Source organism: Musca domestica, unplaced genomic scaffold, assembly GCF_030504385.1.
Source record: "Musca domestica strain aabys unplaced genomic scaffold, Musca_domestica.polishedcontigs.V.1.1 10, whole genome shotgun sequence".
In the NCBI taxonomy this organism is placed as follows: domain Eukaryota; kingdom Metazoa; phylum Arthropoda; class Insecta; order Diptera; family Muscidae; genus Musca; species Musca domestica.
Genome location: NW_026712115.1, coordinates 3,240,053 through 3,259,947, shown reverse-complemented (window position 1 = coordinate 3,259,947; position 19,895 = coordinate 3,240,053). Strand labels below are relative to the sequence as shown.

At 32.7% G+C, this 19,895-nt stretch overlaps 1 protein-coding gene across 6 annotated transcripts in view; it reads right to left on the bottom strand.

The window, feature by feature from the left end:
* Positions 1-6,257: 6,257 nt before the first annotated feature.
* Positions 6,258-19,895, bottom strand: part of LOC101897502 (ras-related protein Rab-3) — a 51,042-nt gene continuing 37,404 nt past the window's right edge. For all 6 annotated transcript variants that reach the window (XM_020035318.2, XM_059125574.1, XM_020035317.2 and 3 more), the window contains 4 exons: positions 9,724-9,948; positions 9,512-9,630; positions 9,251-9,422; positions 6,258-6,566 (listed from right to left, as the gene is read on the bottom strand). In XM_020035318.2, coding sequence (XP_019890877.1) covers positions 6,420-6,566; positions 9,251-9,422; positions 9,512-9,630; positions 9,724-9,948 — 663 coding nt within the window. In that variant the 3' untranslated portion in view covers positions 6,258-6,419. The remainder of the gene's footprint in view (positions 6,567-9,250; positions 9,423-9,511; positions 9,631-9,723; positions 9,949-19,895) is intronic.

Sequence of the window (19,895 nt, the reverse complement as noted above, 5' to 3'; positions counted from 1 at the left end):
AAATACCAAGGTGTCGATCACCTCAAACAATTGCTTCGCCGGGAATGGGCCAAAATACCGCAGAGCAACATTCGGGCAGCGTGTGACGGTTTCATTGGCCGTTTGAAGGCCATTATTCTAGCCAAAGGTGACCAATTCGAACAAATCTAAACTTATTCTAAAATTAGATGCCATTTCCGACATTTTTTGCTTTCGTTCAATAAAATTTAAAAAAAAATAATGTTAAAGTTATGACATTTGATTTTGTTGCCGTTTTTTTATCTCACCCTGTAGCATGTCCACAAAAAAAAAACACTTTGAAGGTCTTTTGAACAATGAAAAATTCTTAGTCATTTTCTAATCTCTTAAGTCCTCTCAAAACTCTTTTATATTTCGAATATATTTCAAAGTCTCCCAAATTATACATTAAGTTTCCAAAAGATTTGGTAAGTTCAGCTTAAGGAAATGTTGGAGTCCTATGTAGAAATGGGACTTACTGTAAATCTTGAACTTTTTACAAATTTAAGCATTTCTAAGAGAGCTGACATTTCTCAACACAGTTCAATTTTATATTTTTAAAAAAATATTGCTGATATCGGAAATCATTTGAAAGGTCTTCCCTTGATAAAAGAATTTGGTAATATGTCTTGGTAAATTTTTTGAATTGTCACAGCACAAAAATTCTGAAGTCTTTTAAAGATAGAGGACCTCTACCAGTTTAAAGTATTGGGAGAGATTTTCTCAGACAGGGGTCATATATAAGATAAAACCTTTGAGAATTAATGAAAAAAAACAATTGATAGGTCTTCATTGGTAAAAAATGTTCAGGATTTTTTTTTTTTTTTTTTTTTGATAGAAGCTCTTTTTTAAATAAGTGACCTTCAACGAATCATCAAAATATATAAGATCTCCGAAGAACTTTGAAATGTCTCATTTGTCTCACATTTTAATATGACGCCTTTCAAAAATCTCCTAAAGACATTCGACCGTTCTTCTGGAAATAGAAACCCTTTTTTATATGTTTTTCATAGAAAGAAAAGCTTTTAAGTCCTCTTTGGATATCCGAATATTCCTTAAAACCGAGTCGTATTAGAGATCCTTTGTGACAGTTCTTCACTAGATACATTCTCTTTTAGAGGTCTTCCATCGAGAGGAGATTTTCAAGAAACTCTATAGATATGATATTTGTTAGATCCTACATAGACGGAGAAATCTTGAGAATATCTTCGAAAACTCTCTTATGTATGGAAGACGTATAAAAGAATCTTTTTGACCGATCTTAAATAGAGTTACATAGAAATATCTAAAACTATGATATATAAAATTCCTATTATGAAAGAACTTTGTGATACAAATTAGTTGGAATATCGAAGATTTATATTAAAAGATATCATATTGATAATAAAAAGGATTTTAATCTCAATTTCCTTAACAATCACTGAAAGGATTTTTATACCCCAGACCACAGTGTGATATGTTATTTGTGTAGTTCCGATTTGGAGTTTAAGTCCCCTACATTTATAATGTACGCTTCAAAAAATAATAGTTGTAACCAGATATCAGATATACCCCAGAATACCTCTTCCAATGTTCATCAAGAATTGGATGGATATTTGCACACTCAACGGTTCCAATATATCGATTGCTCCGATATATAATTTTTATATCCTCCACCATACATATTATGGTGAGTATATTAGTCAGTCAGTCTTTTGTCAACGATCAACGATATCGTATAGCCCCCATAAAACGGCACCCCCACCCGATATTCGGTATTTAAGATGATTTCAGCCACATTTTTCAATGGAATTATCAGAACTTCTACACACGGAATTCTTTAACAGTAATTTGATTTGTCAATATAGGTCCACGATATCGTATATCACCCAAATAACGGTACCTCCCAATATTCGATATTATGATGATTGTAGCTAATTTTTTTTATTGAAATTGTCTGAAAATCGACACAAAGAATTCCTTCTAAGTACTTTACCCCATGAAAAAGAACTGTCTTTATAGGTTCACGATATCGTATACCCCCCATACAACGGTACATCCGATATTCGGTATTTTGATGATTTTAGCGACAGTATTCACCATAATTTTTTCAAATTTCTTGTTTCAAGTTTGCAGTGGATACTTTAAAATGTTCTATGCAGGTCCACGTCCACATAGCCCCATATTCGGAATTTTGACGATTTTAGAAAAAAAATTTCCGGTTTTTTTCAAATTTCGTTTATAAAGTTCCTAATAGGTGCTACCATCTATGATTGAAAATTTCTCATGTAGATCCATGACTTCTTATAGTCGCCATTATTCGGTATTTTGATGATTGTAGCAAAAGTTTTCAATTGAATCGCAGTAGTTCGGGAGAATTATATAAGGGTACCTCCTAATATTTGGTATTTTCATGATTTTAGCCCCTATTTAGAATGGAATTATCTGAAAATCCACACAAGAAGTTAATTCTGAATAATTTACCCTCTGAAATAGAACTGTCTATATGAGTCCACGATATCACATATCCCCCAAACAACGGTACCCCTGATATTCGGTATGTTGATGACGACAGTATTCACCTGATTTTTTCAAATTTCTTATTTAATGTTCGTAATGGGCACTTCAACCCTTGCCGGAATTTTTTCTACGCAGGTCCACGTCTTTGTATAGCCCAAATATATAGATTTTTATATAAAGGTTATTTTTTCGTCAGATTTTTTTTTAATTTTTCAAGTTCCTCCCCCATGATGGAGGGCAGAAAAACTTCTTCCCGGCCGAACTTAGCTGCTTTTTTAAATGGTTCAATATAATGCTTCTGGATGTAATATAGGTTTATTTTTGAATCTGAACCAATTTGATATGATACATAAATTTAAAATATAAATTTAAAATAATTTTAAGATTTTATCTGTGCAACAAATACAGGGTGAGATGAAAAAACTTCAACCAACTATAGACTGCTGTCATTTCTAAGTCACTCGTCCCACAGCCGTAAAAACTATTCCAGTGGCAGCTCATTATATTGTTTACAAGCGTACAAAAGCATTTTGGTGAACATTTTCCAGAAAAAAAATTAATCGTGATGAAATTCAAGCGTGATTGTGTGGTTTCTTTATATTTGGCTGGAGAACCACAAGGGGCTATCGTTAGAGCACTCCAGCATTTAAATGTGAATAAATCTTTTGTGTCTCGTACCATCGCTCGTTACCGTGATACTGGTAGTGTAGCCCGAAGTCAAGGAAGTGGACGGAAGAAAACAGCAACCTCAGCAGAAATGGTTCGAAAAGTAAAGAAGCGACTTGATCGAAACGTATCGCAGTGATCGAAAAATGGCTCGTGAGCTGAACTTATCGCAATATTCCATTCGGCAAATATTGAAAAATGAGCTCGGGGTAAAGCCATTGAAACTCGAAAAAGTGCAAACGTGAAGAACTTACACCCCAACAGAAAGGACTTGGCCGATAGTAGTGAACTGCCGAATTTGGTTTTCTCCCACAAGAATACATTCGTTGTCCAGCAGTTTGTAAAAAGAAAAACAAAATGATCGTGTCTACTTGCCAAAGATGTCAGCTGAGAATGTGCACCTTCGGTTGGCCACTAGAACTCAAGCAACGGCCATGGTCGCTCTCCGATCGTATTAATCGACCGTGACATCAGAATAAATGCCGAATATTATCGCGAAAATAACAAACAATAGCAAACATTTTGGACGCAGACCTTGGACATTTCAACAGGACTCAGCACCATCGCACTCAGCACGCGCCACCCAAGAATGGTTAAAAAAGAAGGTTCCTCGCTTCATTTCCAGCGTACAACGGCCACGAAAATCTCCATATAACAATCCGTTGGACTATTGGTTCTGGAGTATTTTGGAAAGCAATGTTGGTACTAAAAAATAATAAAGTGTTGATCACCTCAAGCAAGTGCTTCGCCGGGACTGGATCAAAATACCGCAGTGCAACATTCGGGTAGCATGTGACATTTTCATTGGCCGTTTGAAGGCCATAATTCGTGCCAAAGGTGACCAAATCGAACAAATCTAAACTTACTCTAAAATGTGATGCTTTTTCCGACATTTTTTGCTTTCACTCAAAAAATTTTTAAAAAATTTTACTTTGTTACAGTTTTTATATCTCACCCTGTATGTAGATCGTACTCTTCCAGGGGAACAACTTTAGTGGATTTTCAGACAATTTCCCATAAAAAATTGGCTATAATAATCAAAATACCGAATATCGGGTGGTACCATTATATGGGGGCAACGCGATATCGTGGACCGATATAGTACCTCTTTGAACTTGACCTGCCTGCAGACAATAGACTGATCTGTGCCAAATTTTAGCTTCCTATCTTCATTAATACAATTTAATTTCGACTCTAGCGTGATTACGACTGACGGACGAACGGACGGACAGGGCTAAATCAACTTAGAATTTTACGCTGATCAAGAATATATATACATTGTGAGGTTTAAAATTATCATTTCGATGAGTTACAAACAGAATGACGATATTTATATACCCTTCATATTATATATAGTGGAGGATATAAAAAAGCTGGATTTTGACAATCAATTCCTTAAAAGTCACTGAAGGGACCTATTTAATATAATACATAAATTTGAAATATAAATTGTTATGATTTCACCTATCCACCAAATTTAGGAGAATCAAGTCATTTCAATAGAGATTATGTCGATTAACTATGGATATACTTTATCACAATAACTTCTAAGTCATCTATACCAAATATACTCTTTAAGACGCCGAACCACAACGAAACGCGTCACAGAGTGGTGAGTATTTCAAATTTCGTTTCCAATGATAAATGAAGAACTTATACCATAAATATATGACAAGAATATATTTTTCGATTGGTTAAGTATGGATTATTCTCACATTAGCTTAGCTTCATATTACTCTCTATTAGAGAGAGTAATATTTTTAAAAAAGAAACTGACGAAGAGGATGCTTTTTCGGCTCTCTGATATGAGGACTTTGGTAAATAGCAAGCTCTTTAAGTATCGAGCATTCTCAAGTCATTGAGAATTATCCTGCCTACTTGTATTTTCTAAAATCCTTTAAAGGAATCTAAATCAATGTGACACGCAGTTACCAAAAAGTCGCTTTGGAATTTAATGGCTATTAGAATAATTTGTATTATAAAGTGTCAGAAATTATATTATTTAATACAATTTTGTAGTAGACCTATCAATATTTTGGAGAATTATACACCGTCCTCATCATCATCCATTATATATGAATAAAAAATAGGACGTTTAGTTTTTAGCTGCCTAATTTCTTTCGAGTGATTCTAATGGATGATGAGCATTCTGAGCCTTCAACTCTCGTTCACTACTACAATTTTAACCAATGTGTTTACCTTTGCAAATTTCGAAATCCAATAGAAAAAGAAGAATGCTATAATTTTGTCCAATAACTGTTACCAATAGCAGTTTGAATTTAATTTATTGATTAACATATATGTTTGCATGTATGTATGTGTGTTGTTGTATGTATGTATAATTTATTCCATGCTTTTAGGATTATTACTTGGTTTAGTGTTTTCATTCGGTTTTGAACAATTCATACATCTTTTGTTTCTTTTTTGTTTTTTTTTTTTTGTTTATAAACAATGATTAAGGGAATGATTTGTGTTGTTTTTAGCTTAAATTCATTTAGGCTGTTTTGTTTTTTTTTTTTTTTTATTTTTGTATATGTATATATATTTATTTATTATTTTCTTTTTTTAATATTTATTTTTTAATTTTCGCAATACATGAGACAATACACTGACAATAATCAATCAATCAATAATAATAATCATAATAATTTTGTTTATATGACAATCAATCAATAATATTAATAATAATTTATAGTCATGATAATACATAATGCCATAATGATACAAGAATAATAATTGTTTTTTTTTTTTTAATAATTTGTTTATAATATTACAATAATAATATGTGTTATGACAATTTTTACTAAGTTTAACATTTTCATTTTATTTTTTTTATGATTTTCATTTAGTTAAATTTAGGCTTATTTTGTATATTTCCTTTCAATTATATTATTTATTTAGTTTTTGTTTTCTTCTTTTTATTATTTTAAATATATAGATTAATATTATTTAATAATTTGTAAATATGTATAATTTTCCTTTTAATTTGTTTGTTTTTTGTTTTAATTTATTTAATATTTATTTATAATTTGTTTTTATATCAGTTGATTTATGTTTCTGTATGGATTTCTTGTGGATTTTTTCTTTACTGCTCTCTGGAATATGTATCAATCATTCATAATTTGTTTAAAAAACATAAACTTATTTTGTCTATTTTTTATTTGTTGTTGTTGATTTCTGAATACTCTATTTTGTTTGGTTGTTTTGTGAATTTGTTGTTGTTGTTGCTGCTGTTGTAAAACATAAACACAAGGAATCTAACAATTGCAGTTAGCATTGGGTGTGCCTTGAGGTTGATCGGTCAGTCTTTGGCCTTTCTGGCCTCCGCCCACTAACGTCGGATCAGCATCTAAACTTTCGGACATTTTGTCACATATAATGTCGACCAAACGTTCAAAAACAGCCTGTAAAAGATATAAAAACGAATTAATATACATATCCATGTTTAACCAGTAAGGAAAAGTAGTTGGAATTTAAGTGCAGTATATTATACCGACATTGCTGTATAGTGCATGATATGACTTCGATAAGAATTATATTAAAAAATATTTATTTTAGCAATACATAAATGGTAAAATTCCTCTGAATATGAAAAAAATATATTCAATTTGGGCTGATATAACAACAACAATAACCATAAAATCGGATGAAGATGTATATCGAAGCTACATAAAAATCTGAACCGATCTCGATAAAATTTCGCAGAGGTATTTTCGAGCAGTTTTTGATGCCCGGTATCAAATATCATTCTTCTGGAGTGCATATTACGAATGTGAGGGACTTAAACACCAAATCGGATGAAACATATATATATATATAGCTGTATATGAACCAATTTTCAGCAAATTTGGTGTTCTTGCTTCTAGAATGAATTCGGTTGAATGTGTGGTCATTTGCTGTACAATTAACCTGAAATCGGTTAAGGATATATAAGAGCTATATCTAAATTTGAACCGCTTTTCACCAATTTTAATGGGGTTCGTCCTTGGGCGAAGTACTAAGTAGCCAAATATTTAATATTGGGAGAACGGATATTGCATAAAATTTGAAATTTGGCATAAAGGTCACGGTTAGTGCGTAGGTTTGAGATTTGGAGGTTGTTTTTATAAATATGTACTTATTAAACACTATGCATCACAAATTACTAATATGACCTAAAAATAAAGTTATGTACTACTAAGTGACAGAATCCTAACATTTCGTCCTAATTGTGCAAGACATCAGATAGCGTGGTGTTTTTAATTTAGTACAACATGTACTCATAGTGTACTAAAAGTACTAAATGGTACCAACCTGAAAGATTATGAAAAGCCAAAGTCTGGATTTTTATTTGTGGCTATATTTATGATGAATTTAATGAAAGATACTTGTAACTAAGTTCGAAATTTATTAAAGGGTGTCAAATATTCCAACTTGGTTATATAGAACTAAACCCTGCATTTTTCATGTAACATGTCAAATTTTATGGTCTCAAGAGCCTTGGGAACACAGAAATAATTATGTATGAAAGGTACTAAACGGTACCGAATATTGCACCATTGATCCTGGACGATTATAAAAAAATCAAAGCCATATAGTTTTGTCTGTGACGAATTTTACAGCCCTGAGAGCCCTAAGACTTTTGATCTGAGTTGGTGCGAAAAGTACTGAATACTAAACTATATTAGTGCTATTTTCCGAAGAGTTTCAGACTTGGAGATTTAAAAAATATTTTCCAAAAGGACTCACTGGCGTGGATTTTATAAGGAATATTTTGAAAAGAACACTCAGATTTTGATTTTTTCAAAATATTTTTCAAGGGACACTCTAACGTGGATTTTTAAAGAAAATTTCCTTAGGGACCCATTGACGTAGATTTTTAAAGATAATTTCCTTTGGGACCCATTGACGTGGATTTTTAAAGAAAATTTCCTTAGGGACCCCTTGACGTAGATTTTTAAAGATAATTTCCTTTGGGACCCATTGACGTGGATTTTAAAAGAAAATATTTTCGCACAATTCTCCAACGTGGATTTCTTAAAGAGTGATTTCCGAAGAACACTCAGACGGTGATTTCTTAAAGAGTCATTTCCGAGGACGTGGATTTTTTAAATATATATAAAAAAAATAATATATTCCAAATGACACTCAGTCGTTGATTTGTTAAAAAAATATATTCCAAATGACACTCTGTCGTTGATTTTTTAAAGAACATTTTCCAAGAGTCACTCAGACGTGGGCTTTTAAAGAATATTTTCCAAAGGACACTCAGACATGAATTTTTAAAGAATATTTTCAAAAGAATACTCAGAAGTGAATTTTTAAAGAATATTTTCCGAAAGACACTTAGAGGCACTTTTTAAAAATTTCCGAAGGATCCATCAAAGTGGTGGAGTTTTCTACTGTGTTTTTCAAAAAAAATTATAATTCTTGCGAAGATTTGCCCATAGAGATTTTTAAACATCAAATTGCAGTGACTTCGGGTGTAAAATGTAGCCAGGACCTAAAATTGTTAGTAACTGATATATGAGGCCAATTTTAAAATGTGGACCGAAATACCGATTTTTTTTTTTTTTTTTTTTTTGAAAATGGGGCAAATCTAACAAATTTATGTGCAATAACAAAATGATCCCACTAATTTGTCTAAATCGAAATAGAATTTCACACTGGTCAAGCAAATATAGTCCCATACAACAACCAATAAATAGGATTAATATATCAATTATCACAATCCTATTTAGCACTCATTCAGTGGACACTCTAAAAGCCACTCCTGAGGGAAGCAATTGATGTGTCAATTTTAGTTCTATTTTCATACCCTCCACCATTCTATGGAGGGTATATTAACTTTGTCATTCTGTTTGTAACTCCTCGAAATGCTCATGTTGGATCCTAAAAAGTATATCTCTTCTGGATCTGCGTAAAATTCTAAGTCGATTTAGCGATGTCCGACTGTCTGTCTGTTGTAATCACTTTATCTTTCGAACGAATTTAGATAGAATGCTACAATTTTTTACACGTGTGTATTTTGCTAGTGGACATTTTTTTTTAATGTTTCAAGTTCCTTCCAAATTGTGGAGGATATTAAAAGTTTTTTCTATTTCCTTACCTTAACATTAACATTCTCTTTGGCCGATGTTTCGAAAAATTCTACTCCCAATTGATCGGCCAATTGTCGGCCACGCTCAAAGGAGATTACTCGCTGGTCTTCCATGTCGCATTTGTTGCCCACCAGAATGACTTGTGCGTTGTCCCACGAATAGGTTTTGATTTGAGTTACCCTAAATTCCATGGACAAAAAGGAGAGAAACAAATTTTAAAATTTCCATTCCTGAGATGGAGTTGACACCTCCTCCCATTGTTGTCTTACCAATCTTGTACAGAATTAAAACTGTCCTCATTTGTGACATCATACATCAAAATGAAACCCATGGCGCCACGATAATATGCTGTTGTTATTGTTCTATAACGCTCTTGGCCAGCAGTGTCCTGCGAAATGGAAAGAGAACAGGATTTTAAAGAAGAAATGCGAAAAAATACATTCCGTGAAGGCAACCACATCCACTCCTGACTCCCACTTACCCATATCTGCAGCTTAACCCGCTTGTCATGCCGAAACACTGTTTTCACTTTAAAATCAATGCCAACCGTTGACACAAAGGCAGATGTAAAGCTGTCATCGGCATAGCGGAAGAGGAAACTTGTTTTGCCCACACTCGAATTGCCAATTATCAACAATTTGAACATATAATCGAAATTCTGATCGGAAGCGTCTTTTTGCCATTTTGGATCACCAGCACCAGCCATCTGAAAAGAGGGAGAGAGAAAAAAAGCTATTAAAAATAGGAAAACATCACAACATAGTTAATATTCAAGAAGTTTGCCATTTCAACATTTCTGTCACGTAGAGGAGATTAATGAAATCCCTGCTGTTTGTCAGCAGCTTCAAGTGTGCCTTGGGTTGCCTTCTTTCTTTTTAGGAGCAACAAATGATGATGATTTCATAACTTGTTTTGTTATTCAAAAAAATCTGGAAGGCATTCTTTTAGTTTTTTGTCATAAAATTTTTTACAATGGCAAAAAGGAATTCGACAATTGTTTTTCTATTTTCAGCTTAGATTTTTCTGCGGCAAGGATAATAAAATTCGCTGTTTCGTCCTTTTGAAACTCTCAGAGAAAGACCTCAGACCTGTTTTTTTAAAGAATATTTTATTTTATTTCTTTAATTGTTTAAAAAGTATATTTAATGTACCTCAGAGTCACAAACATGGATTTTTTGTAAAAACAACTTTTTAAGGATATTTTCTGAAAGACTCTCAGACGTGGATTTTTTAAATGTATTTTTGAAGGACTCTCAAATGTGGATTTTTTGAAGAATATGTTCTGAAGGACTCTCAAATGTGGATTTTTAGAAAAATATGTTCTGAAGGTCTCTCAGACGTGGATTTTTCAAAGAAAATTTATTGAAAGGCTCTCAGACGTGGATTTTTTAAAGAACATTTCTCGAAGGACTCTCAGACGTGGATTTTTCAAAGAAAATTTCTTGAAGAACTCTCAGACGTGGATTTTTCAAAGAAAATTTCTTGAAGGACTCTCAGACGTGGATTTTTCAAAGAAAATTTCTTGAAGATCTCTCAGACGTGGATTTTTCAAAGAAAATTCCTTGAAGGACTCTCAGACGTGAAAATCTCAAAAAAAAATTTTTCTTGAAGGACTCTCAGACGTGAAAATCTCAAAAAAAATTTTCTTTAAGGACTCTCAGACGTGGATTTTTCAAAGAAAATTTCTTGAAGGACTCTCAGACGTGGTTTTTTCAAAGAAAATTTCTTGAAGGACTCTCAGACGTGAAAATCTCAAAAAAAAAATTTTCTTGAAGGACTCTCAGACGTTGATTTTTAAAGAAAATTTTTTTGAAGGACTCTCAGACGTAGGTTTTTGAAAGAAAAAATTTTTGAATTACTCTCAGACGTGGATTTTTCAAAGAAAATTTCTTGAAGGACTCTCAGACGTGGATTTTTCAAAGAAAATTTCTTGAAGGACTCTCAGACGTGGATTTTTCAAAGAAAGTTTCTTGAAGGACTCTCAGACGTGGATTTTTCAAAGAAAATTTCTTGAAGGACTCTCAGACGTGGATTTTTCAAAGAAAATTTCTTGAAGGACTCTCAGACGTGGATTTTTCAAAGAAAATTTCTTGAAGGACTCTCAGACGTGGATTTTTCAAAGAAAATTTCTTGAAGGACTCTCAGACGTGGATTTTTCAAAGAAAATTTCTTGAAGGACTCTCAGACGTGGATTTTTCAAAGAAAATTTCTTGAAGGACTCTCAGACGTGGATTTTTCAAAGAAAATTTCTTGAAGGACTCTCAGACGTGGATTTTTCAAAGAAAATTTCTTGAAGGACTCTCAGACGTGGATTTTTCAAAGAAAATTTCTTGAAGGACTCTCAGACGTGGATTTTTCAAATAAAATTTCTTGAAGGACTCTCTGACGTGGATTTTTCAAAGAAAATTTCTTGAAGGACTCTCAGACGTGGATTTTTCAAAGAAAATTTTTTTGAGAATATTTTATGAAGGACTCTCACATTTGGAGGACTCTCAGACGTGAATTTTTCAAAGAATATTTTCTGAAGGAATCTCACATTTGGAGGACTCTCAGACGTGGATTTTTCAAAGAAAATTTTCTGAAGGACTCTCAGACATGGATTTTTCAAAGAATGTTTTTTTAAGGACTCCCAGCATTTGGAAGACCCTCAGACGTGGATTTTTCGAAGAAAATTTCTTGAAGGACTCTCAGACATGGATTTTTCAAAGAATATTTTCTGAAGAGCATTTGGATTTTTCAAAGAATAGTTTCTGAAGGACTCCCACTTTTTGAGGACTCTCTGAAGTGGATTTTTCAAAGAATATTTTCTAAAGAGCATTTGGAGTTTTCAAAGGAATCCCACATTTGGAGGACTCTCTGAGATGGATTTTTCAAAGAAAAATTTCAAAAGGACTCTCAGAGACATTAACACTGGCATTTTTTTTTTTTAAATTTATGGATTTTTTTCTCGGAAAGACTATCAAAGTCTTAACCGAGTGTTTTTTGATGGACTCGGAGGGACTTAAATGGCCCTCTAAGTTTTTAAGTACTCTGAGGACCATATACGAGGAGTTTTTAAGATTATTTTCTCAAGGACTAGCAAAGTCTTCAACGTGGATTTCTAAAAAAAGTTTTTGAAGAACTCACAGGCTTTTAAAGTATATTTCTCAGGGACTTTAAGTGCCAAAAATAATATTTTCTAAAGGACTTTCACTGCCATAAAATTAAATGTCTTCAAAGAAGATTTTAAAGGACTTTTGAGCCGGCCTTCAGTTTGGACTTTTTAAGATCATTGTCCAAAGGACACTGAGAATCATAAGCGTTGATTTTCTAAAGGATTCTCGGAACCACAAGCATAGATTTTTCTAAAGGCCTCTTACAATCATAAACTTAAACTTTTTTAAAAGACTCTAAAGCCATAAACGTAATTTGTTGAAGAATATATTTTGAAGGACTTTCGTAGCCTTCAATTTAGATTTAAAAAAATGCCCAAAGGACTCTTAGAGTCATAAGCCTAGATTTTTTAGAGGACTCTCCCAACCACAAACACGGATTTTTTTTAAGAATGTTTTCCAAAGGACCTTCAGTGCCTTACATGTGTATTTTATAAAGAAAGTTTTCCTAAGGACTCCCTCTCTCTCTCTCTTTGCCGTAAAAGTGGAGCTTTTTGAAGGACTCTCAAATTTTTTAAAAATTATTTTTGGAGGACCCCCAGAGCAACAAACGTGGAGTTTTAGAGAAGGTCCTCTGAAGTTTTAAAGAAGGATTCTAGAACCATAAACGCCAATTTTCAATTCAATTTTTGAAGGACTTTCAGATTTTTTAAAAATTATTTTTGAATGATCCACAATCGTGGAGTTTTAAAGAAGATTCTCTGAAGTTTTAAAGAAGGATCTCAGTAAAAGCTGGAGCTTTTTAAAGACTATTTTTTGAAGTACTGTCAAATTTAAAAAATATATATATTGAATTAAAGAAGTTTATTTAAAGAACTCGAAGAACCATAAACGTGGTTTTGTTACAGAAGATTTTTTTCGTGGTTTTATGAATATTTTCTTAGAGAGTTTTTAACAACTATTTTCCGAAGGACTCCTGAATCATTAATCGACTAGCGTGAAAGTAGCAAAACTTTTGCATTCATCATTGATATTAGGGTATCTACTTCCCAACCCAACGTCGACGGATATCGAGTTTTTGCAACAAATAATATAAGCGATCCTCACTAAACATGTTTAAAAGTAAAGAATGTCACAACTACAATAACAATAATTGTTGCATACTTTTGGGCTATTTTTAAAAATTTTAGAATCGAGCGAAAAGCTGTGATTGCAAAATCAAAAGTCGTTACGAAAATTCGACGATGTGATTTTTCCGATAATAGAAAGTAATTTTGGACTCTACAGTGCCAAAATTCGACTAATTGGAAGTCGATTTACTTATCTTTAGGGAGTCCTTTCCAGAAAATCTCTATTTTTTCGTTTCTCAAAATTCAATAACAAAATGGACACAATTGCATCATAGCCTCTGCACAACGTAAGGCGCATTTTGTCATCCACATTCTCAAGGACCCCCAGAGCCACAAACGCGGAGTCTTAAAGAAGGTTCTTTAAAGAACTCGAAGAACCATACACGTGGTTTTGTTACAGAAGATTTTCCGAAGGGCTCGATGAGCTATCAATTCGTGGGTTTAAAATATTTTCTTAGAGAGTTTTTAACAACTATTTTCCGAAGGACTCCTGAATCATTAATCGACAAGCGTGAAAGTAAGTCGTAAATATCAAAATATTATTTTCTAAATTAATTTAAGAGTTATAATCTTGAACTTCTAGGGAACATTCTGGGTAAACATGACCAAAACTTTTGCTTTCATCATCGATTTTCGTGTTTCTACTTCCCAACCCAACGTATCTGTAGTTTTAGCAACAAATAATATAAACGATCCTCGCTAAACTAGATTAAAAGTGTAGAATACCACAAAAACAATAACAATAATTGTTGCATACTTTTGGGCTACTTTATATGCAAAATCAAAATTCGACGTTGTGATTTCTCCGACAATAGAAAGTAATTTTTGACTATAAATTACCACAAGTCGACTAAGTGGAAGTCGAGTTACGTATCCTTAGCGAATAATTTTCGAGCTATGTCCAATTTTTTCACTTTTGAAAATACAAAAACAAAATGGACACAATTGCATCATATTCTCTGTACCACGTAAAATGCATTTTGTCATCCGCATTCTTAACACTATTCTTATACATGTTATGCCCCCCTTTGCTTGCTTTTCCCTCCCCAGACATTACCACAATTCCATATCCTTAGAAATACATAAGCAGAATGAAAAACACTTTATATTTAGCTACGTGTCAGTGCATCCTTGTCCTTTTTCAAGAATAATAAAGAGTGGGTGAGTGAGTATATATTCCAGTGTATGTGTGTATGTTTGCATTTCATTTGTATTCGTTAGTCTCCGGTTATTATTGTTTTTCATCTACATCTCTTTACAGTAACGAAGTGCCACTAAAACGGGTTGAAACACTCACCTTCAGCAACGCCAGGCGAAAAGAAAATATAATAATAGAGAAAATACTTGGCATGACTGTCAGCGTGAGTTTGCATTCACTCATCATTTCCGGTGTGCATTCTACACAGACCCGACCCGATCCACCCCACCTAACCCTTTATTCCAAGAAACCCCAACATTTTCCAGAACCTTAGCCACGTATACCACACCTTAAGCCCTAACAATTGTCGTTGGCTTGTCGTGGTTCTCTTGGTTTTGGTGGGGGAAGCGGTTTGGGAAATACAACCGGAAAATGTAACAATCGATTTGGAAATGCATTTGACGTAAGAAATGTGAGCGAGCAATGTTATAAAGCTAAACTACATCCACATCCACTGTGACAATATGGATTTCGGTGAAGCTTTTAAGGTTGCTTTCGCAAAACTCCCAAGGATGAATGGATGTCGAAGATGGATGGAATTCAAAAAGCCAGCCAACTAAAGCTGACAGTATTTCTGAGATCCTTTTAAAATGTAACTTTATGTTAAATGTGGATTTTCTCAGAGAAATACTATGTCAGCAGGATGCTGAGATATGAGTTTAAAGGATAAGGAGATTTTTTGTAATATATCTCTTTAATAAAAGAAATACAGGGAATGTGAAATATAAAAAATAATATAAAAAGGGAGAAAAATGAAAAGCTTTATAAATCCTTTCAGGCTACTGGCTGACATTTATCTATATATCTAAAAAACAAGTTAAAAAGTATATGTCGGTTTTGCCGTCCGATGTATACAGTCAGCCAATGTACGATTATTTAAAAATATTTTGAATTCTGTTATGATTATTCAAATGTTTAACTCCTTATGGAGTAGGCTCCGAAGGAATGGGCAAATACTGGCCATTTCGTATAGGACCTAAATAAATATTATATAAAGATTGCGACGTGCCAGGTTTGTACTATATTGGAGTGGACCGATATATTCCATCTTAACACCAGACCTTGGGATAAAAAAATATTGAGATGTGTGAAATTTGAAGACAATCGGACTCTTACATCACATTTTATAAGAGTTATTTTTAATCAAATTTTTAACCCTTTGTGGGGAGGTACTTGTTGGGGTGGACCGATATATTCCATTTTTCGCACACGACCTAGCCACATAGCAAATATTAGAATTTGCAAAGTTAAAGCAAATCGGATTATTCTTTCACTTTCTGTGCAGAAAATATATTTTTTAAAAATTTCGACCTTTTGTGGGGGAGGCACTAGAAGGAGTGGACCGATATTGCCCATCTCCGAACTCGATCTAAGTTTGACAAAGATGTTACGATGTACCAAGTTTGGACCAAATCGGATACTCCCATCGAGAGTTATCGTGCGCACCTGACAGATGGACGGACGGAGATCGCTAAATCGATTCCTAATGATCTGAAACGCATTTGGTCCAAAGAGACCAAGGGTCTAAAACCTTTATTATTTGACCGTGTCAAATGATACATAACCTCTCTAGCCATATGCCTGAGGGTATAAACAAAGGGATGACTGATTGGTTTATCAAAACCAAGACAAAACATTTGAATTTAAAGTCGTGAAATTTCACATGAGGGAAGCATTCAGCTCAAAGAGGGAGGATTAAAAAACTGATGTACTGAATGACTCTCAAAGGGATAAACTTTTATTTATATTTCCAAAGGTCTCTACGAGAAATCTCAGAGTCGCTAAATTGGATTTTTTAAAGATGATTTTCTGAAGGACTATCAATGCCCTACAAGTGGAGGTTTTTAAGAATACGTTCTGAGGAACTCCTTAAGCCATAAACAAAAATGTTTCCAAGAATATTTTCTAAAGGAATCTCAGAGACATAAATGTGAATTTTAAAATAATATGTGTTCCAAAAGACACTAGGGGACGAAAATGGGTTTTTTAAGAATATTTCCTGAAGGACTATCAGAGCCAGAAACGTGAATTTTGAAAAGTATTTTCATAAGAATCCTCAAAGGAATTAATTTGGATTTTTTAAAAAAATATTTTCTGAAGGTCTTTGAGTGCTATAAATGTGAATTTTTCAGGACCTTTCAGTTTTTTTTAAAAAAAATAGTCAAAGGATCTTCAGAAGCATTACTGTGGTTTTTTAATTATTATTTTCTGAGGAATCTGCAACAAACGAAACGATGATTTTGGAAGAATATCTTCAGAAAGACTCTCAGAACTATAAACATGGATTTAAATGTTTTTTTTTTTCTGAAGGACTCTCAGACAGATTAAGGTCAATTTTTTAAAGAATATGTTCTGAATTGTTTAAAGATTCCCGGATTTTTTTAAAGATTGGTCCAAAGAATCCAAGAGGGATTAACGTTGATTTTTTCAAATATTATTTTCTGAGGATTCTGCCACAAACAAAATGATGATTTTTAAAAATACTTTCACAACTAGAATTATTTTTTATTATTTATTTTGGAATTATTATTTATTATAATTTATCAGAATTACTTTTTATTATTTATTTTGGAAATACTTTTAAAGGTGAAAAAAATGTTCTAAAGGACTCTCGAAGTTCATGATAATAGTTGCTGAAAGACTTTCAGACGTATAAATGTATATATTTTAGGGGCATTTGGTTAAGGACTCTCAGAGCCTTGAAAGTGGATTTTAAGAACATATTCTGAGAATCGCATTTGGGTAGGGAATATGACCGAATTCTCGGAAAATCAATTTCAAAGTATAAAAATTAGTAAAAGCTTGAGATCGGAGTTTTTATATATGAGACTGCCTACAACAATCGGAAAACCGTACTAAAAATACAAAAAGTACTTAATTGAAATTAATCTTGATATAGGAAAAAACAAATGGATATAGAAGTGAAATGTGATATGAAGTTCTCTCTTGCTACGTTAAGACTGGATTTTTTGGTGGTATGTACTACAGAGACACGAATAGTATTCGTATTAAAAATATTAAAGTTATCATTGGGAACCAATCATTTTGTCAAATGGTCATTGAAACAATTTTGTTAAAAATTCGACGAGTTTTTCAAAAGGTCCTTGATTTGTTTATAAACACAATTTTTTTTAGAAATTTCCTTAACAATTTGTTGAAAAAAATTCAGATTTATCATCAAAAGGTTTATGAAATCAGTTTGTAAAAAATCAAAGTTTTTTTTTTTTTTTGAAGAAAGTCCTTAAAAAAAATTCGGTATTGTCAAAAAGATCCACAAAATTCAGGATATTTTCAAGTATATTCTTAAAAAAAAAAATTTAAATATCACAATTTATGTTAGGAGGTCTAAATGTTTATAATCAACATTTTCTAAAAAAAATGAATCCAAGAAATATTGCCTTTTTTCATTCCACAAATGTTGTCTGAAGGTCTTTGAAATTTTTGTTAAAAAACATACTCGAGAAAATATACCCATTTTTTATTCCCCACACCACATAGTGGTATCTATGTTCATTTGTTTGTGAAGGGAAGCGAGATAGTCCTATAATTACTTTTGAGGATTTTCATAGAATCATTTTCTGAGTCATTTTATGCATGTCTGTCCATGTATTATTGTGAACAAAATGCAATTCGCAATTATTATCCGATTGAGATGAAATTTTCCACAAATCATTCGTTTGGATGAACCCTATTGAAATTGGCGATAATCACATCAGATTTAGATATATCTCGCATATATCATCAAACGATTTCGGGTTAATTATGCACCAAATGGCCAATATCATTCCAAAAGTCCTGAATTTCGATACATCCGACCGAATTCAGTCTAGAAGCAATTACTTCAAATTTGGTGAAAATCGGTTCAGATATGGCCATAGCTCTCATATATATGTTTCATCCGAATTCGTAATATGCATTCGACAACATTGATATTTGGTACCAGTTATCAGATACAGCCCAGAAATACACTGCCACATTTTTTCAAGATCGGTTCAAATTGGATATAGGTCCCATATATATCTTCAACCGATTTCGGGTTAACTGTGCACCAAGTGGCAAATATCCGTCAAAAAGTCCTACGTTTTGGTACATTCGACCGAATTCAGTCTAGAAGTAAGTATATCAAATTTGGAGAAAATGGGTTCAGATATAGCTATAGCTCCCACATTTAGGTTCCATCCGATTTGGTGTTTAAGTCCCCCACAATCGTAGGATGCACCCCACAAGAATGATATTTAGTACCAAATATCTTACAGAGCTCGGAAATACCGTTACCAAGTTTTATCGAGATCGGCTTAGATTTTGATATAGCTCCCATATATATCCTTAATCCGTTTTCAGGTTTATTTTGCAAATAATGGCTAATATCAGCCCGAATGGAGTGAATTTCGAGACGTACGTTTCTATTTTGTGGAACTCGGCTCCGATATATATATTTTTTTTAAATAATCCTTTTCAAAGTGATATTATGCACTCTTTACTAATGCTATTTGGTATACAAGTTTAAAATGTCTCTATCAAATTTAGTGAAAATCGATTCAGATATGGGGGGCATATATATAAGTTCCCTCTGAAACCAAATTATAGGTGGCATGATCTACTTTAAATAAATTAGTTTGTTACGGAAGCTCTACTAAATATGCATAGAGGTATTGGGTATTATATAGTCGACCCCGCCCGACTTTTGAATTTTCCTTACTGTTTTTTTTTATTTTTTTATTTATTTATTTTTTTTTTTTTTTGTAACACACAATTTTTTGATAATATATTGTTTAAAAATTTGTTAAAGTCCACTTTTTTGCACAAAGGTCTTGACACTTTGCAGCACATGCTAAATAAATTTCTTAAACATCCCTGTAAATTTTTAGTTAGAATGTTCTTAGAAAAAATTGTTAAAAATCCAAGAAATGTCGCATGATTTTTTTAATAAAACACAATTTATTATTGGAAGGTCGCTGGAATATAATTAACTTAAAAACAAAGTTTTATTTGTTTATTAGTTTATTAGAGTGCCTATCATTGCAAGAAGATCTTTAAAAATAATTTTATTAAAAATCTAAAATTGTTTGTCTGAAGGTCCTTTAAAAATTGTATTAAAAGTTGTTGTGAGAAAATATAAATCAAAGATTTTATTCAAAAGGACTTAAAATGATTTTTTTTGACAGACATTTGCCAAGTTCTAGTTAAAAATTCCAGGATTTTTTGCCAGAAGATTCTTGAAAACCCCATAACC